General features: G+C 45.5%; 1 protein-coding gene across 1 annotated transcript in view; it reads left to right on the forward strand.

The window, feature by feature from the left end:
* Nucleotides 1–791: 791 nt before the first annotated feature.
* The window catches only part of LOC118004620 (cytochrome b5), a 38,291-nt gene continuing 12,769 nt past the window's right edge, over nt 792–26,313 (forward strand). The window contains exon 1 of the mRNA XM_034996056.1: nt 792–1,039. Coding sequence (XP_034851947.1) covers nt 911–1,039 — 129 coding nt within the window. The 5' untranslated portion in view covers nt 792–910. The remainder of the gene's footprint in view (nt 1,040–26,313) is intronic.

Here is a 26,313-nt window from a genome sequence, read left to right on the forward strand (position 1 = left end):
CGTGCTCGCTCAGCTGGGGAATTGCTGTTCCAGAGTCCAAATGCTGTTGATCCTTTAGAATTTATGTAAACACCACACCGCTGAGACAGAAGAGGACACTGAAGCAAGGACTCGCCTAGGCAGGGTAGACAGCCTAGAAGTGCTTCAGAGCTTGAGGAATCAGGACTTTTTCTTTGTGCAGCACAAATAACTTCCCTGGGATTTCCTCCTGGGAGATTGGGCACCCCGGGGAGGGGAGTGCCGAGCAGAATTACTGAGTGACGATTCTGTGCAGCACACTGTTTCACTGAAGCGGAGGGATGGCACTGCGTGTTTTAAGTCCCCGAGGCTCGGGACTGTGCCATCAGGTTAACAGTTGAATAGTTAACAGACTCGCAGCGGAGTGACTTGGTTACACAGTGAAATTCGGGGCTGGCTGATCTGCCCTGATGGCGAAATCGCGGCGAAGGTGGCGTGCGGCCGCTGGCCCCCCGCGGACCGTCCTTGGACCGCCGCCCCGCCGCCCCGCCGCCCCGCGCGGGTCCCCCACGCCGGGTGCCGTCCGCCCCCTGCCCCGCAACCTTCTGCGCAGACGCAAGAGAGACCCCGCCCCAGCTCGCCACGCCCTCCGCGCGCTCCAACCACCGTGCTCCTGAAGGGCACCTTCTGCAGCCAGTCGACGCCCGCGCGCTGGGCTGGGGCGCGCTGGGGTTGGCGGACGCTGTCGGCCGAGGGCGGGCCCCTTGAGTGACACGCGTTCTGTCCAGTCATCGGAGGCCGCGCGCCACCGCCCCTCCGCGGCGGGGCCCGCCCTGCTGTGGACGCTGGGCCGGGGCCCCGGGAATGTCCCGGGCCCAGGGGCTGAGACGCGCGCTCCGCTTCTCCCGGCTCGGCTGGTGTCTGCACGGCCTGAGGCTCGCCGCGTTCCGAAATGGCCGAGCAGCCGGACCAGGCTGTCCAGTACTACACCCTGGAGGAGATCCAGAAGCACAACCACAGCAAGAGCACCTGGCTGATTCTGCACCACAAGGTGTACGATTTGACCAAGTTCTTGGAGGAGGTGAGTTGGAGAGACGCGAGGCTGGCCGGGGTTTGGGGTTTCCGGGAGGCGAGTCGTCTGTTCGCAGCGCGGCGGGGTTGACGTGTGCGACTGTGCGGAATGCGCTCGCCCGTGCGTGCACACCCGCGGGCGTTCCTCCCGTCTGCACCGGTGTTTGCATTCCTGTACTTACACACCTGGGCGCCCCCGGAGTCTGCACACCTGTGCGCGCACACTTGGGAGCGTCCCGAGCCGCGTCAGCCGGCGTCGCTGCCGGCGAGCCATTTTAGCAGCCTGCGGCGTGCGGGCATCCGGCAGAAGCTGCCTCCCTCCGCGGGCGCGTCGGAGAGCACCACTTAGCGCTTAGCGGGAAGCAGGCGCGTCTGGGGCTGTCTTCCTGGGAGAGGGCGCTGCTGCAGAAGGGGTTGAAAGATCCCTTTGTGAGTTTACGGAAAGCGGGGGCTCAATCAAAGGCCGGGATCGTCCCACTTCTGTTATTCCGGGAGTGGATTCCCAGTAAAAGCCGGTTGGAGAGCCCCATCCTGAGAACTGCAGCATCCCACGAGAGAAGACCCCGAGTTCCGAGGTCGGGTGTGGCCCGCACCCGCTGTCCGCGGCCCCCACAGGCCCACCCCCAGCATCCACGCGCACCCTGTTCCCCAGGAAGGAGCGCCGTGATTGTTAGCCGCTTCCAATAAGGACTTCACGGCGAGGTACAGTGCTGGACTCTTGGGACCAGGAAATTAACCCCGCCTGTGTGAGAGGCTTTGAGGAAGGAGAAAGGATAGGTGGGGAGAACTGCCCGTAGGACTTGATCCTTAGCTTTGGAAGTTGTAAACTAACTTTACCTTAAAGGAAGACATTCCCTTGATAAGATTCTTTGCATTAGGATATAACTTTTGCAGCAAATTCTAAGGTGCTTTTCTTTGTTGTCTCTGGATTTGTTTTATCACTGTGGGTGACTTTGAACCATAAATCTGAATACAACACTTATCCTCCTTCGCCGCCACCTCTGCCTACCCCCCCCGCCAAACAAATGAGAATATGTAGTGATGGGAATTTTTTTACATAGTTGGAGGGGAAATGAAAATAAAAGCCTGGTCTTAGCTGAATCACAGTTTACATCAAACGACTTTGGAGGAGCACTTTTTTAAAAACTGTTTAAAAAAACCTGAAGACATTTATTAATAAGATATTTTACTCCTAAATTGTCATTTGGTGGTGTGCCAGAAGATAAAATAGTGTTCCGATTTCGGAGTGGTTTATAGTAGGGAAGCACACCTGATCTGTCCTCTCTCCAGAGCCACAGGCGATAGAGCATCTGGAGTTCACAGCCCTGCATCATAGCATCAGGGCCAATTGATGCCAAAGGTCTGCTTTCAGCTGTTCCTTCTTCCTCTCCCATGGTATGTGTAATTCTAGAATTTTAAGACTCAGTGTGTGCTTTCTTTGTGTCTATCTGTAAAAAAGAACAGCATTTATGAAAGAATAATAGGATATTTTTTGAAATTTTTTTTCCTTTTTTGTGGGTTCTGTTCTGTACACAGTTGTACAGGCGGCTGCCTGGCCTCTCCCCCACCAGATGTCAGCACCCCCTCCCCAGTTGTGACAGTCAAAATGTCTCCAGATGCCTCCGAGTGTCCAAAAATCACTCCTAGTAGAGAATCACTGTCCTAAAAATGCATTTTGCATAACTCTTAAGGAAGAGAAGATTACTAAATTTTAAACCACTTACATTTCATTCTTATGAGGCAGGAAAGAGAATTGCACAAAATTTTCTGAGTAAAATTGTAAGAGATGCGAACAAGCTGTTGGGTGGGTAAATTAGCTGAGGACCAATTCCTTTATTTTACTGTTTTCTCTACTCTGAAAGTAGCTTGAGGAGAATGTGTTAGGTAATAGGTAAAATGCGGTGAAATGAGCTTGGCACTAATATTTGATAACTAACACAGTGAGATAACTAAAAACTATTTATAGTGAGATAAATAAAAACAAGTTTATACTTGTTTCCTTTTCTCAGTTGGTCCTTGGTAAAATGCTCCCTGTAGTAGCCTGCCTGGGACTTGAGTTTGGGGCACCATTGCTCTCTGGTCGTCATGCCCTTCCTTTTGATCAGTGAGTTCAGTATCTTCTGAACTCTTTTGGGTGTGTCTCCCAAACCCTCGGTAGATTACAACCCTAGAGGAAGACACATCATTTCTGTTCTCAGAAGCTTCTGTTGCACAGGAAACAGTGCCGTGCTGGGGTCCACCGAGTCTAGTTCTGTCTGGAGCAGACCCCAGAGGGCGGTGTGAGGCCTTGGCCGTGAGCTCTCTAAAGAGGGCCTGAAGTCCACAGTGGCAGGGTGGAAAGGACAACACAGGTGCACAGAGCGGGGTCTGGGTTAAGGTAGCAGAGCAAAGTGGCTGACATTTTGCAGTTGGACCCACTGGCAGGAGGGCAGGCCTCTCTGGGGTGATACCCCATCCTAGGATCCCTGCCCATGGCTTCCTGCATCTTAAACACAAATCCTCTCCACTTCTGCAGCCCATTCTGCCAGGTGTAATTCTTCCTAGATCCCTCCTGTTTCCATTACTTTATTCTGCCAGTGCTGTTTATCTCATAGCTTCTTTTGAAACAGGGTGGGGGGGGGCACCTGGGTGGCTCAGTCGTTAAGCGTCTGCCTTCGGCTCAGGTCATGGTCCCAGGGTCCTGGGATCGAGCCCCGCATCAGGCTCCCTGCTCCGCAGGAAGCCTGCTTCTCCCTCTCCCACTCCCCCTGCTTGTGTTCCCTCTCTCGCTGTGTTGCTCTCTGTCAAATAAATAAATAAAATCTTAAGAAACAGAGAAAGGGGCTCAGGATATCTGTCTCTTCCTTCCTGCCCTGACACTTTCATCATTTTAAAAGCTCCAGGATTTCATGAAACTTTGTATGTTAACTAAAGAATACTCTGCTTTCCCTAATTTACCGAAGTATGAAAGTTTCTTCTTTTTTCTTTTTGGGGTGGGGGGGGGCGGCTTCCTACCTCTAAAGTGAACTTTCAATCATTATGGGCTCTAGATCTCCCTCTACTATGAATTCACCCATCCGTATGGACAACAAGACTTTTCCTGGTGGAGCATTTTCTCCTTTCAGAATATTATACGTTCATATGCACGTCTGCATTCATGTTGTGAAAACGTATAGTGTGATGGGCGGAAGGGGGTATTTGTCTGCTACCTACACTCTCTATGCCTCAGATCCCTTACTTTAAGGTAAAATGGGAGGATGATAGTAGTGTCTACTTCACAGGGTTATTATAAGAATTAAAATAATGCTGGGGCGCCTGGGTGGCTCAGTTGTTAAGTGTCTGCCGTCGGCTCAGGTCATGATCCCAGGGTCCTGGGATGGAGCCCCGCATCGGGCTCCCTGCTCCGCGGGAAGCCTGCTTCTCCCTCTCCCACTCCCCCTGCTTGTGTTCCCTCTCTCGCTGTCTCTCTCTCTGTCAAATAAATAAAGTCTTTTAAAAAAATAACAATGCTGGTTAAACACATAACACAATACCAGACACGTGGGTAAACGCAAACTCCTAGTTCAGGGAAGGGTGGGCTGGTGACTTGTTTTCTGTAGTATCTTATGTAGCTGAGTGTTAATAGGAGATTTCAGGTAAAGGTGTAAATCTGGCAGGTGATGTTGAAATGAGAAAGGATTATAAAAATGATATCCTTCCAGTCAAGAGCACAGGTGGAGTTTTTAAGTTGTGCCAAGAGTTCTATCTCTTGAAATAATGGCCTTAAAAAACTGGTTTGTTGTTCAAGGGGAGGGTAGACACCTGAGAGGGCAGGCCAGCTCTTTATTAATGGCAAGCTAAGTACCAGCAGGTGTTTAGTTACTATCTGATGTTGACCTACAGGATTATGACCTTTGTTGCCTGCATATTTTGGAGTAGGTTTTTGTTTTTTTCAGTCCTGAGTTCTAGTTTTTAAATTTATTTTGGTGCAGTTTGGTTTTGTCTTACCTGATTATATTATTAGCAGGGCTAATGACTATAGAACTTTGAGAGACAGTTACTTGAAATGAAAACGTAGGCTCTTGATCTTAAAAAAAAAAAAAGAAAACGTAGGCTTTTGGGGCTGGGAGGAAAAAAAAATGGTTTGCATTTCCCTTTCTTTTATTTGGGCAGCCGTGTGTATTCAGTTTTTAAGAGCTGTGGGAGGGGAGAAGAAAGCATCTTATAATTGATGAAGTTATATTAACTTGCTTTCAGTTTCAGTCAATAGATGTTTGATTTATGAAATTGGCATCTTCCTAATAGAGGAGAATGCCTTTGTGTCAAGTTCTCCCCTCCTTGTTTCTGTAGAACATTTTCTGGTCGTCCTGGGATTCTAATGCTCTGTAAGCTGTGTCTTGGATATCCTTTAACAGCATTCTGCTTCACAAAGCTGTCAGCTCCTGGCTTGTTGTTTTTGCTTTCTGAGACTTTGTGTTCATAATAGCAAGTTTTGATGTAGGGACTTGCTTTTTGTTATTTTCCTTGAACATGGCTGCCTACTTTGCAGAAACCAGTGGTTCCGATCCTGGGGGACCTCAGTTCCCCTGGACCCAGGAAGAGAGTGGGTATTTGAAACTCATGTCCTTAATCCTGAAAAACACAGAAGACTGTATATCTTTATCCTTGATATGGGGTGACATATTTAGGGATAAAATTCTAAGTGCCTTTGCTTTTTTCAAGGAAGTTTGATAATACTCTGAATCTGATACTAAAGAGCTGTGGTTGCAAATATGTCTTTGATGAATATAAAATAGGAATGTTGTTATTATTTCACATATGCAGTTTGGTAATGTAAAGGGATCCTTAGGAGTAAAGGTGGCTCATGCATCTTGGGTAAACAGGTGGCAGAGCCACAAGGCTACTTGGGGAATGTGAGCCTATGGGCAGGGCCTCTTTTATATTTCTGCAATTTTTTTTTTAAAGATTTTATTTATTCATTTGAGACACAGAGAGAGAGAGAGAGAGAGAGTACATGAGCAGGGAGAGAGGGAGAGGGAGAAGCAGGCTCCCCACCGAGCAGGGAGCCCGATGTGGGGCTTGATCCCAGGACCCTGGGATCATGACCTGAGCCGAAGGCAGACGCTTAATCATCTGAGCCACCCAGGCACCCCTATTTCTGCAGCTTTTTTATTGGTAACTTTTTGCTGCTTTTGAGAAGAGGTTTCAAGAGTGTTAGTGAGCTACTCTGTTTTGAAACAGTAAAAATTTAACAACAGAAAGCAACACTTGAGATTATTAACTTTTGATTTTTTTTTATCTTTAAGGTGGATGGAAATTCCAAAGGAAGGGAGAATAGATTATGCAGGACAGCTTGGCTAAATCAAGGAGTAAATAGTGTGCATTTCTACTGAATGCAGGTCTCTGGTATTCCAAAAGTCCGCCAGAACCATAGAAGACAAGCAATGGGTAACCTTTTTTCTTTTTTTTTTTTAAGATTTTATTTATTTGAGAGAGAGAGAGAGAGCATGTGCGTGTGCACAAGCTGGGGGAGGAACAGAGAGAGAGGTACAAGCAGACTCCCCACTGAGTGCAGAGCCTGACACGACACGGGGGGCAGGGCGGGGGAGGGGGTCGATCCCATGACCCCAGGTCTGTCTTGACCTGAGTGGAAATCAAGAATTGGAGGCTTAACCCACTGAGCCATCCAGGCACCCTGCAATGGGTACCTTTTAATATAATGGAGTTTGAACAACCCAGGTCCTGCTAGATATTCTAAGTGTTGGATGGGGGTTCAGAAAACTAGGTCTCATCTTAGACCTGTTTTGAGGTGAGTCAGGTAAAATCTCTAGATCATTTTCTTCATTCTTAAATGGGGACTATTCTGTCCCCTGTATCAAGTTTGTGAACATTAGAAGAATATATGTGTAAGTACTTGGCAAAGTATATAAATATTTTGATTAAGATAAAGTTTTCTTATAAATTAAGTGTTAAAATTTTGTTACATGGAAGGTTCAATATTTATTTAGTAGGAACACACACCAAATTATAATGTTAAAAGCAAAAATGGTTCAAAATACAAATACTCGCTTGAAATACAATTTTTGAGGACTGTGTGCTGTGTGTGATGGGTATCATCTCTTTTCCGGCTTTTAAAAATACAACTTTATTGCTTTTGGGAGAAAGAACACATGAATACTCTAAGGAATTGAACAGTGTGGAAAAGAGCGAGGGAAAAGTCAAAACTCACAGCGTTTCCACTGCCTGTGGTGACCGCCGTGAATTTCTGGATGAACAGCCTCCTGATGGCTTTACGCACATCCACCTTTGCACAGGGATCTGTTGTATGTAAATGGTCAAATACTCTGCGTGCTGGTTGGTAATCTGTCCCGTCCTCCTACACGTGGAGGGCACCATTCTGTGTCCGTAAATTATATTCTTCCTGGGTACTTTCTTGTTAGGTAGATGTGTCCTGATTTATGTAACCAATCCTCTCTCTTTTTTTTTAACACATTTCATTGTTTAGTTTGCCTCCTGTGATTGTCTCCTTAGGTAAGTCTCTGTAAGCGGCGTTGCTGGATGAGAAGTTACATGCTTTGTGCGTTTTGTTGCCTGTCCCCGGAGTGCCCACGGTGATCCTACTAGTGGCCGCAGCCCTGCCTTGCACTCCAGTGAGACTTGCTCTCCCCAGGGCTTTGTTTTCTTTAGTGACTGAGAGACCTAGTTGATTACCCTCCTCTCCTGAATTATTTGGGTGTGTGTTTTTCTCAGCAGGGGCAGCGTATGGAAACAGTTTTTTCTCCTTTAGCATATACATTTTCTTAAAAATGCAGCTGTAGCAAGTATCAGCTGTTTATCCTAAAACTTGCAGCGCCAGTCTAGTTTCGAGCACTCGGGCACGTGGCCTGAGGTAGCAGCAGCGTAAGGGGGATGGAAATAGCAGTGGCTCCCTGCCCTTCTCTGTCTTGATGAAGTGTAGTTCTTTTCTGTTATCTTTGAATCTGGTTTTCTTGGGAGCACCTGTTTATGTGTCCATATTTATTAACTGGCTGCTTGTGTCTTAGATCAGGAGAGTGAATTGAAGAAATTCTACTCTGGGCAAGTAGAATTTGGTCTGAGCAGCCTGTTGGTAAGTGATCCCTGCTCACTGGGAGCTGACGTCAAGAAGTCACGTTCTTGGTGCAGAGTTGTGTCTGTGGTCAGGCCCATGAGGTCCCCGTGTCCAGACGGGTGGCCCTGAGCCAGCACTGCTGCTGGGGAGGAATGGGATGCTAGGTAGGGGAGGTGGGAGAGGGAGGGCGGCATTCACGGCTCCACCCCAGTCAAGGGCCTTCTGTACCGGCTTTCAAGGGGGGGCAACCTGTTGCTCCTCGGCAGTGAAGGCCTAGAGCGTGGGCTTTCCCACCCGTGTCTTGGAGGGCCGGCTGTTGCTTATCATGGACAGGCTGTTCACTGAGTTTTGCGCAGCTGTGTCGAAATTGGCCGGGACACAAAATATACCCAGCCTGCTTTCTCCTCCTCCTGTCTTCAGGAAGTGTTAACTAAATGTCATGTGTACTCCCTCCCTTGGTAGAGATCCCTGGTGGACTCATGGTAGAAATGATAGCAGGGGACACTCATTGAACGTTGCTTGGCACTGAGTCTGTGCTAGATAGTACGCTGAGTGCTTTTTGTGCACAAATCCCTCCTTTGCATTTGTACTTTTAATCCCCAAAATGATCCTCCTAGGTTGGCAGTGGGTTCTCCTTTTTAAAGGTAAGAGAACGAAGTCAGTGACTTGCTCCAGTCACATGGCCAGTAAGGACAAAGCCAGGATTAAAGTATGGATTGCAGGACTCCCCAGCCCACGTTGTTCAGCTAACCCCATGACCAGGGCATGAGACCTGGGATAACTGGGAGAGCTTTAGGAGACAAGAGCCATCCATTGGGTACATAGTTGCTGTCATTTGCTTTGAGGTTTCCACCCCATGTCCAGACATCACTGCAGGAACCAGGGAGAAAGCAAAGGGAAGTTGGGAATGGAAATATTTGAACAAAAAGAAAACTCTTGGAAGGTCAAAGGGCAAAAATGTGCCTTTCTTTCTATCTGTTGTTATTTTACTATGTTGCCTTCTAGAAGGTGAAGGAGATCACCAGCCATTCTAGTTTCTTACAGGAGGTTTTTTAAGTAGAGGGTCTTGGTGGAGTCTTCAAGGACTCTGTTCCTAACACAGATGACACCTGGATGGTCTTAAGAACCAGTGTCCTGTTGTTTAAGGAAGAGATTGTTTTACGTGTACGTTAGAAATGTGTGCAGAGTGAAATGCTGTTTTGGATAGGCTTCTTAAGTAAGTGCCCTGGGGGGGCTTGTTCTGAAGGGAAATCTGATGAGGTTCCTGCTCTGATAAAATCCCTGTGTAGGTTCAGCTAATCCCCTCCTGCCCCTTCCCACCACCTCGCTGACTGTGGGTCCTCATCCCCGGAGCTGTGTGTGACCCCCTGCCTTTCCCTGTCTGCCTGTGTCATCATTCCGCTTAACGTTGCAGCCTTGGGACCCCCCAACCACCACCAGGAAGGTGTCCCCCCTTTCTTGCTGCTTCCCTTCTGTCTTCTTGATTGTATCTGCCACGAGGTTGCGGTACTGGCCAGACTCTATCCTGTGTTCCTCAGAGCATGACCTCACCCAGGCTCCAAGATTTCACTGGTTCCGCCAAACTGGTGGTTGCTTTGAGTTTTCAGTTTGAGGAATGTATGTTGTTACTCTATTAGAAATGTAACTTCTTGAAGAAAATAAAAAAACTTCATTTTGTGGAAACAGATTGCCATTTCTCTGCTTAATTCTTTTTAATGGCTTTCTGTTGCATTTATAATAAAATCCCATCTCTGTGTCCTGGTTTAATGAGATCTGTGTGATCTGGCCCGCACCGCAGGTAGTAATACTATCCCCCTGCCCTCCACCCCTCGCTCAGGCCCTCTCTGTTTCTCAGACAAGTCAGGCTTGTTTCTGCCATAAACCTTTGTATTAGTCCCCCTCTGCCTGGTGTATATCCCCTTGATCTCTACCCTCTTGAGATCCCGGCTCAGTATCTTCGCAATACCAGGAATCTTATGTCCCATCGTCCTGCTTTGCTTCTCTGTTAATACTTTGATACCCGCTGTTTTTCTGGTTTGCCTGCTTACAGCCTTACAACCTGCCCCACCAGACAGCGGAGCCCCTGTCCATCTTACTCACTGCTACATATCCTGGCACGTCGTAGTAAGTGCTCAGTAAATACCCCTTAAGTGGGTAGAGGAGGAGAGAGTCTGATGGAGGGACACAGACACATTCCCTATACTGTCTTATTTCTTTTTTTCTCTCTTTCCCCACAAATGTTACCTACTAGTGTTATTATGACATGATCCTTTCTTGGTCCATAGACGTTTGCCTGGAATTCTGTCCCAGAGACTTAACATTTAGAAACTGGAGAGACTTTGTAAGGACAGTTCCAGTTATGGCCTAGCCTCAGAGTGTGGACTCTAAGAATGACACCGAGCAAGGCTCCTAGGAAGTGCAGAGGAGAAAGTGGAGAGTCAAAGCCTGGGGTTTCCGGTACAGTCTGCCAAAAGCCAGTGAGCCCACTTCCTTCTGCTCACCCAGAGTCCCTTCTTCAGCTACCTACTGTTCTTCTGCAAGAACACGCCCCCTCCTCAGCCCTCACCCCACTGGGTGGTTCTCGCTCATGTCCAAGCATGCCTTATTGTTGCTGTCCTAAAACACACTCACACAGGGCCCCTCTTTACTTCCCCCTCCTGGCGCTCCTTGTTGTCTGCTCCCTTTTGGAGTAAAATCCTGAGAAGGTTGTTAAGCCTTCTGCCTTCAGTTTGTCTTCGCTGTTCTCTTAAACAGTTTACCCTAACCGTTCTTGCTAAGGTCTGCAGTGATGCCGCTGGTCCATTCGCAACTCTCCTCTGCTTGATTCTCCTGCACCCCGTGACCAGATGTTCCTCTCTCGGAGACACTTTTTACAAGTGGCTCCCAGTGCCCTTCTCTCCCACCACCCTGGTCCTGCTCTCTCTCCCTTCTGACCTGGGGCTGGGGGGGGGGGGAGTGCCCTCCAGCCCAGTGCTTTGTACTTTCCCGGGGCCATCTCATTCAATGTCATGGCTTTGAATATGCTGGCAGCTTCTGAATTTTTATCTCCAGGGCAAAAAGACCTCTTCCATAGCCTTGGGATTGTATCCACAGTCTGCTTCACATCTCCACTTAGATGTCTGCTAGGCCCCTTACATCTTACGTATTAAAAACTCAGCTGACCTTCCCTTGTAAAATTGGCGCCATTGTCCCACGCACCCACTTCAGTTGATGACCATTCTGTCCATTGGCTCAGGTCAAGAACCTTGAGGTCATAGCTGACTCTTCTCTTACCTCACACCCTTACCTTACACCACACACTCACACATGAATCCAGGAGGACATTCTGTGGTCTCCAATTTTATAATCGTCAGATTCTAATTTTTCCCACCTCTCCTGCTGTCTCCCTGGTCTGAGTACCATTGCTCCTCGCCTGGTGTCCCTTGCCTGGGACAGCAGACTCTCACTACAGTAGAGTGGCCTTTTAAAAGGTAAGTCAGAACACACCGCTTTCTTGTATAAACCTTTTCATGACAAATTACACCACCTGATTTAAGACTTAGGCGATAGCTACAGCAATCAAGAAAAGTGTGGTCCTGGCAGAGAAACCTACGCATAGATCAGTGGGACAGAGTAGAGAACCCAGAGGTAGACCCATGCAAATACTTCCAACCGGTTTTTGACAAAGATGCAGAAGCAATTTGATCAAGGAAGGGCAGCCTTTTCAACAAATGGTTCAGGAACAATTGGACATTAGTAGTCGAAAAATAAATCCTGACCTAAACCTCACACTTGATAAAAAAAAAAAAAAAAAAACCCAAATGTAGGTCACAGATCTAAATATAAAATGTAAAATATTTTGAAGAGACTTAGGCAGAATTCTTAGACATGACAGTGCAAGTGTGGTCCATATAAAAACAGATGGATAAATTGGACTATAAAAATGAAAAACATTGGTTTTTTAAAAGACCCTCTTAAAGGAATGAAATGACAAGCCACTGGCAGAAAATTTTTTTCTAATCTCGTATCTGACAAAGAACTTATATCCGGAGTATATAAAGAATTCTCTAAATTCAACAATAAGGAAACAATCCCAATACAAAATGGGCAAACGACTTGAATACACATTTCTTCCAAAAAGATACACGGGTAGCAAATAAACACATGGAAAGATGTTTAGCATTATTAGCCACTAGGGAAATACAAGTTAAAACCACAGTGAGGTACCACTACAAACCTCTTAGAAAGGCTATGATAGGGGCGCCTGGGTGGCTCAGTTGGTTAAATGTCCAACTCTTGATTTAGGCTCAGGTCATGATTTCAGGGTCACGGGATCAGCCATGTTGGCCCACGTGGGGCTCCTCGTTCAGTAGGGAATCTGCTTGAAATTCTCTCTGTCTTCCTCTGTCCTTCCCACCCACTTGTGCATGCACTCTCATGCTCTCTCTCTTTTCTCTCTGACATAAATAAATAAATCTTTAAAAAAGGGGAGGGGGCTGTGATTAAAAAAAAAAATACTGGTAACCCAAATGCTGGCGAGGATGTGGAAATATTAACTCTGGCATGCATTGCTGGTGAGAATGCAGAATGGTACAGATGCTCTGGAAATCAGCCAGCTTTTAAAACGTTAAACATATACTTACCATATGAGCCAGAAATCATGCTCCTAGCCATTTGTCCGAGAGAGATGACAACTGTGTCCGTCTGATAACCTGTACACAAGTCCCAGCAACTGGAACAATGCTGGTGCATAGAGAGGACTCAGTATTTATTGATTGAATAATTAAGAGTCTGTAATTGTGAAAGATTAGAGCATTGATATAAAACGGCTGTTGGCGAGTAGCTTTATGTGTCCTGTCCCCCAACTGGAAACAAGTGTTGTTTAGTGCATCAGTGGTTAGGCTGGTACATGCGTAGAGTGGAGTATGACTCAGCACCAAAAAGGGAACAAAGCAACCTGAACGAATCTCAAGGGTGTTGCGCCAGGTGAAAAAAGATAATCTCAGAAGATTGCATGCAGTGTGGTTCCATTTATGGGACGTTCTCAAAATGGCAAGATGACAGAGTGAGGAACAGATGAGAGGTTATGGGGTCGACTGAACGGGCAGGGGGGAGCCCTTTGTGATGGTAGAGCTGTAGCGCATGGCATACACGTGGGAAAGTGCTGCAGGCTGGGACACACCGGACAGACATGTGCGTGCCCACAGCAATTGGCTGAGGAAGTCAGACTGCCGACCTGGGTTATGCCAAGATAATGCTCTGTGCATCTGTAAGATGTCATCCGTTGAGGAAGTCTGGGTGATGGGTTCATGGCACCAGCTCTGTACTGCTCTTACAACTTCTTGTGAGTAACTATTTCAATATAGTTAAAACAGAAAATACCTTCAGTGGCTCGCTCTCCCTTTCATGGTTAAAGCCAGAGTCTGATGGCTGCAGGGCCCCATGTCGCTTGGTGCCAGTTCCGTCTCTGATACTTCCTTCTGCCGCCTTCTTCCTGTCATGTCCCGCTTCAGACATACTGATGCCCTTGTTCTTCTGTGAACGCGCCAGGACCTCTCCCACCTTAAGTACTTTGCAATGGAATTTATTCCCCCAAATAGCTGCATAGCTCACCTGTTCCTCTTCTCAGTAAGGCTTGTCCTGACCCCTGCCCCGTTTTAAAGGGGAAGTTCTCCCAACCCCCCGCGCCCCAGCTGCATTACCCTGCTCTATTTTTTTCTTTTTTCTGTAGCACGCCAGCTTCTAACATGCTGTATAATTTACTTATTATACTTAGTGCTTGTCCATCTCCCTCTGTGAATGCAGGAGGATACATTCTCCAGCATATGCGGAAGGATATATTTCCTGCTTTATTCCCTGATGTTTCCCAGCAACCAGAACAATGATGGCACATAGAAAGGACTCAACAAGTATTTATTGGATGAATAATTAAAAGTTTTTAAGTGTAATGTATTAGAAAATTGATGCAGATTGGCTATTGGGCTAGCTTGAATAATTTCCCGGCAGCTTATTTTATTTTTGTCTTGCCCTTGGATACAGGTTTGAGCCAAATTTATTGTTCTCAGCACTAGATAGAAAAGGAAAAACAGGCCTAAGATCTGAGGGAGAAAGTGAGAAAAGACAGTCTGGCGCCACCATCAACCCTCTTTCCTTCCCCTTTCATTGTCAACACAGGCTGTCCTGTCATCTCGTCATTTGGCCGTTCTAACAAGGTGGATCACAGACTATAGACTAATAGTGCCTCATAGATCACTGCCCGCCTGCTGCTGGGCCCTCAAGTTTGGTGGCTTTGCTTATTCTCCTGAGAAACATTGGGTCGAGATGGGTCACGAGGCAACTCCTCTCCTGGCCTCCGTGTCCCCTGCTCTTTTCCCTAGAAGTAGGCCTGTCCCTGTCTCTTCCCTCCACCCCAAGTCTCTCCTTACCTCAGAATCGGGACTTACGTTCCTTTCGGAGATCAGAGGAATAGTTCTGTCAGTAATTACCACACTTGCTTTATTGTATCTACGGAGAGAAGGTTAGTATGGTAGAATTAATAGTATTGGTCAAGGCATAATGACTAAATGCAAAATTCCTTTTGATTCTGGCACGTTTTAAGCCATTTACCATCTCAACCCTAAATATAACCAAGAAGAATTTTGCTTCTCTCTTTTCAAGGAGAGAAAATCTTAACAGCATTCTGTGGGATAATCACTAGCTCACAGCTGCATCACGTATCTGTTCTCATCCCCATGACCTTCAGGAATGCTCTCATGTAGGCAATGGGTGTCGTCCTTGCAATACGTAGTTTCTGTTAACTCTCGTCATTAGGTTCTGTGGCTTTGTACTATTAGGTTTAGTAATGTGATTTAATCCACAGAAATCTCTTGAAGATAAAGGGCAGGGTAGAAAGAAGTGGGGAGTCTTTTGGGTTTGGTGCTGAACTTGGCCTTCGGCAGTTCATAGGGGCAGGTACTGTTTAGGTTTTGGACCAGGTTCTCTGTGGCAACAGCAGACGGGGGTGTTGGAGAAAGGGCATGCAATCGATGTTACTAGAATACCTGTTACAGGCCAGGCATTCTGCTGTGTTGTTTGCTCTCCCCGGGAGGCATTTATGATGTGGAAATGGAAGCTCAGAAAGATCTGGCACCTTCCTGGGTCACCTCACTAAGATGTGGCAGAGCTGGACCTTGTTCAGTTTACAAAGTACTGCCTACACACAGGTGCTGGGACAGCTGGGGTACAAGTCGCAACTTCTAGAATACTAACCATGACACGGGGACCTGAGGAGTGTAAGAAGGTCGATGTTAGAGCCCACTGAGGTGGTCAGGGAGGGGTCACGAGGGTTAAGGGGCTTGCAGTGACTAATGGGGGGTCTAATTTTGCACTTTGATCAGTGATAATGGAAAGGGTTATCTATAAAGCTGGTAGGAGGTGATAATGTGCTTAATTCTTCTTTCTAATTCCCTCTCCCAGTCCAATAACAAAAGCAAGTGAAAGAACCTTTCCTGCGATGCATCTTTATACCTGTGAAATCAGGTTTTTTATAGTGCCTGACAGTCCTCCAGGACGCCCTTGTGTTTCTGCCTGTTGTGTTTCCTTTACCTAGAATGTCTCTCCCTTATTCACCTGGGGAACAGCTGTTGAACCTTTCATGCCTCAGTTCAAGCATCTCTCCTTAGTACTGTTCTCTGGCCCCTCTTGGCCTCCAGCCCCTGGGAGTTGATCCCGCCACCTGCTCTGCTGTAGCTTCTGTACCTGGTGCTTACTGTGCTTGGCCAGTGTATGTCTCCAGGTCTGTTTGCTCACTAGACTGTAGCTCCCTGAGGAAGGGGGCCAATACTTCGCCATCTTGCAAACAACAGAGCTTGGCATGGCAGATGTGTGAGTGAGCGGATGGCTCGCAAGCTAGCGGGGAGAATGCGTAGATAGCCATTGTTTTAAGTTTCCTCCCGTGATCTTCAAGGGAAACAAGCAGAAGTAATTCAGATGCTGCTGGTGAGCCTCTGGTCCCTGAGCTTTGAGGATTCAGTGAGAGGGTGCATGCAAAGCCGTAGGCAGTGCAGAAAAACAGTGTCTGGAAATCAGAGAAAACATTTGGTTGGGCTATCTTGTTATTTTTTTCTAAATCTTGTATAAATTGTTTATGTTCTACACTCCTTTGAATTGTTTTCATTTTTGGCTTAACTATTGCAGATAATCTCTTTAAATAAATTTTTTTGCTTAGTCATTGTTTATGGACAATATGTTTGCTTGACCTTTCTTTGGCAGTGTTAAATGTTTGGATGGAAAGATCCTATTTAAAACTTTAGAACTGGTGAACTTTGGGTCCACATAACATTACATTTAAGTGGAAAGGGGTTTTTTGTTGTTGTCCTTTGTTTTGCTTGTTTAAACAAGCCCTTGGAGGGAATGAGTTTGACCTGACATGTTGTGATACCGTTGTGTAGTTTCACATACCCTTCTGGGTTTTTTATATGGATAACCTTGTAGCCAGATAAAGCCTTGCAATAGAAGTGTGTGTGTATGTCTGTGTGTTTCCTTAGAATCTTTCTTAGTTGGCAAGAGCCAAGAAGTCAAAGCAGATGACAAAATCTCTTGGGGCCTAGAAAAAGTGAGAGAGATTTTCCCCTAAATCCCCAAATTTATGGAGGAACTTTATTTGTAGGGCATCTTATCCAAAGTCACTTTGATCAGAAACATAAACATTTTCATTTAATTTGCCTGTTCAAAAAGGGGAGGCTGACTACAAGTTGGACACCAGGATTCTGGTCCTGCCTCCTCTGTGAACTGTCAGTGTGATATTGGGCTTAATTTCTCTGGGTTCCAGTTTCTCCATCTGTGAACTTGAGGATGTTGAGTCTCTGAAGGTTCTTTCAGACTCTGACATTCTGGGATTTTAACCTTCAGTCTACTTTTTGGAGTCCGAGATCTTCAGCTCAGTTTGATGCTTTTGATGCCAGGCTCATGAATGGGGTGGAGGACTGCAGTAGGACTTTCAGGAAGCTGAGAGTGGTTTATGGTTAAGGCTGGAGCTGTGATGGATTGAGGGGAAGTGGGAGGCTGGAAAGGCTCAATGTGAGGGCCCAAGATAAGATGACATGTCCCAGCCCAGTCAGTGAGGCGGGAGAAGGGGGCAGATTCCTCCTTTCTCTCTTTTTTGTTCTACTCAAGCCCTCCATGGATTGGAGGGAAGGCAGTCTGCTCTACTGAGTCCACTGATACGAATGCTCATCTCATCCAGAAACACCCAGAAATAGTGTTCACTCTGGGCATCCCTGAACCCAGTCAGGCTGACACATAAAATGAGCCATCACGCAGTCTTACATATTTTGTTTTATTCAAGCTTATCTCTTCACTAACCCCAAGCACTCATGTACATTTCAGTCAGTAAGCCTTCATTGGTACTCATACTCTTCTTGAGCCTATTCATCTTTATCTACTGTTTACCCAAATTCTATCTCTCCTGAAAGGACCTAGATAATCTTTTAATAGCCCCTGTCTTTCCCGACTTCTCTGTTCAGTCAACAATTAATATTGTTGATCCTTTAATATTACTCTAGTTGTTTAATGTATGTGAAGACCATTGTCCTAATATGGTTTTAAGTTTCTTGACACTGGGAATAATGTTCATTCACATCTTTTAAATGCTTTAGGACTTCAGTGCCTGGCACATGGTATTGATAAAATGATGAATGTAGTGATGAGAATTAACCTCAGAAGAACTCCAAATAACTGTACTTAAATAAGTTTCTTTGTGGGGCGCCTGGGTGGCTCAGTCGTTAAGCATCTGCCTTTGGCTCAGGTCATGATCCCAGGGTCCTGGGATTGAGCCCTGCATCGGGCTCCCTGCTCAGCGGAAGACCTGCTTCTCCCTCTCCCACTCCCCCTGCTTGTGTTCCCTCTCTCGCTGTCTCTCTCTCTCTGTCAAATAAATAAAAAAATTAAGAAATCTTAAAAAAAAAAAAAAAAGTTTGTCATAAAGAAACAAGCCCAATAGTCCAGGCCTTGTGTGCTGGCTGTGTTCTGTAAAGCCTTCAGGGCACTATACTTCTAGTTTACTTCTGTGCCATCCCTAGGGTCTGGTCCTCATCCTCCTGTTCAGAGGCAGCATCCCCATTCCAGAAAACAGGATGAAGAGAAAGGGCAAAAGGGGCTCACCAGTCTAAAGAGAAGACTTCTAGAAGGTTCTTCCGACCCTTCACTTATATTCTGTTAGCCAGAATTTAATCACATGGCTGAAAGGGAGGCTGGGAAAATCTCTATTCCAGGTAGCTCTTTCCTAGCTAAAAGTTTAAGTGTTGTGGGGGGTCAGGGCAGGGGGGAGAGAGCACAATGAGCAGTGAGCAGCGTTTACCACCACTGACTTGCTTGTGCTGCTGAGGGCACCCCCATGCTGTGCAGATGTTGAGGCTTTCTTTGTTGAGATATTCAGGAGGCATTTGATTGGCATGCAGAAATTCACCACTGTCGATTTTGAGTGGGATACATGAAACAGTCAATATTTAAGGATGAACATTCTAGCAGCAATACAGAAGACGAGTAAGAATGGGAGAGGAGTTGGGGAGAAGAGGACCAGTTTGGTGGCTGGAGCCATGAACTCCACGAGAAGCCCTCTCTGGTCTTTCTTACAAGAATGCAAGGCTTTCCTGTCAGGTGAACAACACCTAATTTTTGACTTTGAAATTTTACAATTTGTTTTTCCAGAGTCACTAAAATGTAGGTATTCTAAGAGTTAAGGTCAAAGACTAAGCAAAAATGTTATTCTGTATCAAGCCTAAGACTGTCTCATTTATGAAATTGTTTCTATTAAAGGGGAATATAACTTGCACAGATAATTCCAAAAATATAATTTGTACCCATCTTTATTTTCTGGCTGGAGAATCCAAGAAATTGTAGCAGTCACAGAAGCAAACAGTAGGGATGCAGAGTGGACCTGGAAAGTATTTTCGCTCAGTAATTAGTTTTGGAATTAATAGTCGTTGCAGGCTGCATTTGAATCTATCTGTAGTGACTTTGATTTTATATTTTCTTTCTCATTAAGATTATTGTCTTCCTAGGGGAGGTGGGCAGGGGCATGGGTATGGGTTAAATAGGTGGTAGGGACTAAGGAGGGCACTTGTTGTGATGAGAACCAGTGTTATGTGGAAGTGTTGAATCACTGTATTATACTCCTGAAAATAATATTACACTGTATGCTAACTAACTAGAATTTAAATAAAAACTAAAAAAAAAAATTCACAAATCACATTATGGCATAGTAAGGATATAACAGATCTCTGTAGCTTCATGGTGTTTAACAACAAAAGGATGACTAAAAATATAGTCATTTGGAAAATATTAAGCTATTTCTAAAAATGTTTCTATTGCATGTGATAAAAGTGGAAATTCAAATTTTAAAAAAGTACTCTTGAGGAAAAAAAATAAAAAGGAAAAATTCCTTTAAAATAAAAAAGATTATTGCCTTCCTAATAAGAATTTATTACTTACTGAAAACATCTGTATCAGGAGAGGCATCTAAGTTTATCTTTTTTTTATCTTGCCAGTTTTTATGGATCTACTTTTTACTGTATTATTAGCATTACTTATTGTTATTTAGTGTACTACTAAATATGAAATATAATTTGATTGCAGTTTAAAAAATCCTCTAATTATGCATTTATTCCTTTACTTAGCATTTCCCTTTGGCCTCATTCTAAAAAGGACTTGAGGTCTCGCTTTCATTATGTTGATGTTCTTATTCTTGGTCTCTTAACACAAAAAAATAATCTAAGACTTTGTCTTCACTGACTGTATGTATTCTGTACCTGGTCCCCTGATATGTTTGACTGTTGGGCTCTGGAAAAGCACCTTGTAGTTCACTCTGATACTCCTTTTTTTTCTGTGTATGGGAAATTGGACTTATTTTCATTTGAGAAGAGTTGCATGTTCTGTGTGGTATCTCTTGCTACTGGTTATTACTGAAGCAGAGAATGTCCAGGGGTTAGGGGATGAGGTGGAAGAAGACGCTCTCCTAGGACTGGCCTTCAGCACTTGTGCTGCTGTGACGTCAGCGGAACACGGGAGTCTTGCCATCAGGTTTGGGTCACGGTCTCTTTTGTAATGACCTGAGGTATAAACCATTGAGCTCCTTAGTGTTAAACAGACCACATGCCTTCTCAGTGAGATTATTTGAACTTTGGTTATAAATGAAGCTTATCATAGGGTTTCTTTCTTTTTTTTTTTTTTTTTTTAAGATTTTATTTATTTATCTGAGAGAGAGAGACTGAGAGAGAGCACATGAGAGGGGGGAGGGTCGGGAGGGTCAGAGGGAGAGGCAGACTCCCTGCCGAGCAGGGAGCCTGATGTGGGACTCGATCCCGGGACTCCAGGATCATGACCTGAGCCAAAGGCAGTCGCTCAACCAACTGAGCCACCCAGGCGCCCCTATCATAGGGTTTCTGAGTGGAGGCTGAGAGTGTTGGGTTAACCCTAATTACCAGTGGTATCCCTCCTGAACAAAGCAATGCCAAGCGTGTTTGAGCTCTACCTCCACTGACTGTTTCTCAGATTAAAGGAAATTCTTATCAGTAGAGTATATCTGGAAAGAGGGGTGGGTGGAATCATGCCTACGCTGGCTCTGTAGGTGAAAAGTGACAATATGGTCATTGGTTTTAAGTGTGGGGATTTTTCTTTTTCTTTTTCTTTTTCTTTCTTCTTCTTCCTCTTCTTTTTTTTAAAGTAAACTCTACTCCTAGCATGGGGCTCAAACTCATGACCTCGAGATCAAGAGTCATATGCTCTGCGGACTGAGCCAGCCAGGTGCCCTGAAGTGTGTGGATTTTTCACAGCACGTAACTCATCAGTGTTTACCTCATAATACGAGCATGGCACTACTAATTTAAGATGAAATGAAAATCTGAGCTTGTTTCTATTTCAGTATTGTCCAAACAACTGTAAATACTGGTTAATTCATTATGGATATTTGGTACCCAGGAAAGAAATATTGATCAAGTTTGTAATATTTTCTTTCTTTTTGAGCTCTTACATTTTTTAGAAAACAGGTACTATACCTATTAGATCACTGAGTACCATACAGACTCAGGGAGTGCCATTAATGAGGTAGGGGTAGTCTCACCTTCCCTGTCAGTCGTTCATTCGGCATTAGAAGGGTTCCACTATTGCCTGTCCGCTGTCTGGAATGACTTATTCTTTCCTTGCGTTTTGATATTCATTTAACACTTCTTATTTTTTGCCTTATTGGTATTCCTCTCATTTTTGTATGTATTTGTGAGTCCCTTGACTTTGATAAACCCTCAAATTCACAAGTACAACTGTATTTCTCATGTTAAGTAGAGTATAACTGAAGAGCCTAAGAGACCACTTCAGACCTGTAGTGATTGTAAAAGGACTAAAGTCATAAGCTAATAATTTGTTAAATTAATATAAGTAAACTGCTCTGTGTCGTGCCAGTCTTTATTGCATTGTCCTTATATAGGCAAGGACTTCAACAGCCGTACCCTGTGATGCCCTAGGGTTGGTAAAACAAGTCAGGCTTGATCCTACAATCCGCCATAACCACAGAGAAGAGTCATTTGGCCTTCGGCAATCATCAGCTTTTATCTTGGCCTCTCCCAGAGTTGGATGAGTTAGTTGACAAAAGCTTTTTTTCCCAAGGCAGTTTGGTTTGTGCTGATCCCTTGTTCTAGCCATTGGCCCTTATCTGTGAGCCTCCTCACCTTGAGACGCAGTGCACTACCAAGGCGGTGGGGTTGCTGTGTTGTGTGGTCTCTCACACGCACACATGTAGTAAGTATACGTATCTTTCATTGCAAATGAAATGATTTTTCAGTTTTCACCTAGGTTGTCTATATGTCTTGCAGAAGGTTTTTTTTTTTTTTAAGATTTTATTTATTTGACAGAGACACAGCGAGAGAGGGAACACAAGCAGGCAGAGTGGGAGAGGGAGAAGCAGGCTCCCCGCAGAGCAGGGAGCCCTATGTGGGGCTCGGTCCCAGGACCCTGGGATCATGACCTGAGCTGAAGGCAGACGCTTAACGACTGAGCCACCCAAGCGCCCCTTTATTTTATTTTTTTTAAATTTATTCATTTGAGACAGAGAGAAAGAGAGAGAGAGAGCATGAGCAGGGGGAGAGGCAGAAGGAGAGGGAGAAGCAGGCTCCCTGCTGAGTCAGGAGCCCAATGTGGGGCTTGATCCCAGGACCCTAGGATCATGACCTGAGCCGAAGGCAGACGCTTAACGACTGAGCCACCCAGGCGCCCCTGGAATTAATTTCTATAGAGAAGGCAAAAGGTTTGTGTAGGGGCGCCTGAGTGGCTCAGTCGTTAAGCGTCTGCCTTCGGCTCAGGTCATGATCCCTGGGTTCTGCGATCGAGCCCCGCATCGGGCTCCCTGCTCCGCGGGAAGCCTGCTTCTCCCTCTCCCACTCCCCCTGCTTGTGTTCCCTCTCTCACTATCTCTCTGTCAAATAAATAAAAAAATAAAAAATCTTAACAAGTTTTGTGTTGTCTACAGCTACAGTATCCAGTGTGGTTGCTAATGAGCGTACATGGCTGATTTACATTTATATAAATTAAACTGTACATTCAATTTCTCACCCCCATTTCAAGTGTTCAGTAGCTGTTTGTGAGTAGCGGCTATTATCTTGGGCAGTTTAGATACAGAATATGTCCATCATTGCAGAAAGTTCTGTTGGGCAGTACTGGTCTAGAACACTCACTAAAGCAGCTTTGTGAGCCCCTTGGTTCCGTGGAGAGACTGTATTTGGTGGAACCATTTGTACGACAGTTTGAAGCCATTTCTGAATTCACATCTTACTCCAAACCCCATTGCTGATGTCTGGCAACAAAACCATTGCTTTATTATACTTCTTGATTTTCTCTTCACTTCCATCACCATTATTAACAGGTGACTTTTTTTCAGAGCCATTTGTCACAAAGAAAGCTTTTATCACACATGTCACAGCATTGAAAATGAGTTGAGAATCATTGAACTGCACTGTGCTATGGATACTGGGCAGCAGCTAAGTGCCTCATTTGCTCCTGACTCTCAGGGAGAGTGATTCAGTTCCATGTTTAGCAGTGTTGCATGTTATTACTTGGTTAGGACCTAGTGGGTCATTCGTGGTTAGTCAGAACTGTGAGGCCGTATTAGTGAAGGCCAAGGGTTTTTTCTGTTATTTCTTTAACCTCAGCTTAAGTGCATGATTCTTCAGGTTTGAGCCATGCTGATTTTTTCATGAACTTCTGTGTGTCCCACACATTGTGTTGCTCAGAGTAGACAGTAAATATTTTGATTAAATAAATTAGCAGTTAAACGTAAAATTATATGGTTTCTGAATGGTAAGAACTCTCACAGTTCAGGGAAAGGAGAGTGGTATGGGCTAGAATAGTTGAAATGAGAAAGTTGTCATCAGCCACATAACTGGTTAGATGTAATGGTTCCAAAGCCAGTGTGCAATGACCTGTGCCTGTCTCCTTTATTTATCCAACAATTATTTATAAATATTTCTTCATATCTGCCATGTGCCAGGCATTGAACTAGATATTGGGGCAGTAGTGATGAGTAGGACAAACAAAAGTCTGTCCTCATGAATCTTATAAACAAATTGATATAAATATAGGTAGTAATAAGTGCTATGAAGGCAAACAAAACAGGAAGTGGGTAGAGAACATGGTGTGGGGTGGGCTCTTTAGATGGGGAAATCCTCGAAGGGCTCTGAAAGGCCAACTTGAGTATGAATGAAGGGTAGATGGAATCACATAAAGTTTGGGAGAGGAACATTCCAAGCAGAGGCAGATGGGAGGGATCTGACATGGAGAACAAGTTTGGCAGGATTGAGGACCTGCCCCAAGACTGGCTAGAACTGAGCAACGGAGGTTTCACTTTGCCCTCCCAGAAAGCTGGAAAGACTTTGGATATTTGCAGGTGTGGGCAGAATCTGCAGGCATGTCTGTTTTCCTTTTCTACTTCCCTTTTACTTCTCCTCAAGTCCACTATGACCAACCACCCTGGGCTAGGCTAGCATTAGCCCTTCCCTAGATTGCCTTAATCATCTTCTTAAAGTCCTCATAGTGTGATGATGTGAGGGAGCTGATTGTACAAGGGGCAAGAGGAAGCAGACCAGTTAGGAGACCATTGTGGTCGTTTATGTATGGTGTTGGTAGCTTGGTCTAGGGTGGCAGTGTCGGAAGTGGGGAGAGGTGGTTGGATCCTGAGTATGTTTTGAAGATAGCCACCTGGATTTGCTGGTGGGTTGGAGCCGAGGAGAGAGGAATAAAGTTTGACTTCTGGTTTTGGACCATAGCAACTGGGTACATGGTGGCACTGTTTCCTGAGAATGGAAATTCCAGAAAGCAGTGCATTTTTTTTTGTTTTTTTTTAAGATTTATTTCTTTATTTTAGAGAAAGAGCATGAGCAGGAGGGGCAGAGGGAGAGGAGAGAGAACCTCAAGCATACTCTCGCTGAGCGCAGGGCCCAACATGGGGCTGGATCTCAGGACCCTGAGATCCTGACCTGAGCTGAAATAAAGAGTCAGACGCTCAACTGACTACGCCACCCAGGCACCCTTGGAAAACAGTGCATTTTGAGGGAAAGTAAAACATTTGGTTTTGGTTATGTTATGTTGTGTTTGGAACATGGAATAGATGTTGAGTAAACACGGAAGGTAGGCTACTACAGGTGGGAGGACTCGAGCTCAGGGGAAGCCAGGTATTACTCAACTGCACTCACTAGGGAACAGTGATTTTCTGGGTTGGGAGGCCAGGTAAAACCACTGGGAGAGTTAGTGTAGGTAGAGGATGGGAGAATGCCAGGGACCGAGCCCTGGGGTGCTCCCGTGTTGAGACTTGGAGATGAACAGATTAGAAAGTAGTGGCCAGTGAGGTTGAAGGGAAACCAGGAGGGTCTGCTGTCCCAGCAGCCATGAGAAGCCAGCATTTTAAGAAGAGATCCACTGTGCCAGGGTTCTGAGGGCTTTTATGCTGCGAAAAGTAGAAAGTCAGATGTAATTTCGGGCCCTGGTAGCCAGCGTTACTGTCCATACCGTAGAAGTTCACCATGTCTTCCTGAAAGTGTCCTTTGGAGTGGGGCTGTGGCAGTTAATGTCTTCCGAATTATGGACTGTGCCAATCTTTTATCTTTTCAAATACATTTTCCTGTGGATTACCCTTAACTATGGATGTCAAGAGTAAAAGCTATTGCCAGTTATTTTATTGGTATTCCCTGGTTTGTACCTGGGGTTTCTCATATGCTGTCAGAGCAAGGTGTGTTTGGGTAACTTGTGGAATGGAGATATTGCAGAGGCAGACAGAGGGAATTATTGGATCACCAGGTATGTGGACACAGTGAGTGTGGGGAGGCCCTGCTGGAACCAGTCTACCCGCCGAACTTGGTCTGCTTCTGGGATTCCCATTCCCAGCAGTTGGCACCATCATCCATTCAATCAGGCAAGCCCCAAACCTGCATCCTCGTGTTGCATCTTGTCTCTCATCCACCCTCTTCAACCTACCAAGAAGTCCTTCCTCTCTTGCCTTTTGTCCTTCCCTGCCTCTTTATTTCCATGGCTGCTACCAGCCTGCCTTAGGCTTTTTCTTGCCTGGATTATTGTAATGGCCTTAGCGAATTGTCTTCCTGGATCCTTTCCTGCCCTTATACCTGTTGTTCACTCTGAAGACCAGATTATGTTTTTAAAACTAAATCTGCTTTTGTTACCTTCCCTTCTTAGATCTCTCAATGACTTCTCATCGCTTGCTGGAGAAAGATCAGAATCCCTGAAAGGGCCTAGAGCTCTGTGTGGCCTGCCCTGCCCTCTGCGGCTTGCCCTTTCTCCCTCCCCTGCCCAGCCTCTCCCTGCTCCATGGGACATTCATCTCCTCTGTCTCTGCCCCTTCTTGACCCTGACTCCTTCCTGCTTCGTATCTCAGCTCAGCGGAGCTACTCCTGAGTCCTTCATGTTGCAGCCTTCTCGGCACTGTGCTCTTTTGTCTCAGAACATTGGTTTTTACCGGCAGTTAGTTGTACGGTTACAGATTATTCCAGTGGGATCCCTATTAGTTTATAAATCCCCCAGGGCAGGAGCTGAGAGCTTCTCTGTTCCATATGTCTGGCACACCTTGGTGTCTGGCACATGGAGACACTCGGCATGTGTTTGTTGAGTCCGTTGACTTTAGGATATAATAACACAAATGGGAAATGAATCTTCCTCTGGAAAAATGGGAGACTTTATGTTAGGACAGCTCTAGTGGAAATGGCTAGTTTTCCCACAACCGCACCCAG

Source organism: Mirounga leonina, unplaced genomic scaffold (genome assembly GCF_011800145.1).
Source record: "Mirounga leonina isolate KUSES-001 unplaced genomic scaffold, KU_Mleo_1.0 Mir_93, whole genome shotgun sequence".
NCBI classification, from domain to species: domain Eukaryota; kingdom Metazoa; phylum Chordata; class Mammalia; order Carnivora; family Phocidae; genus Mirounga; species Mirounga leonina.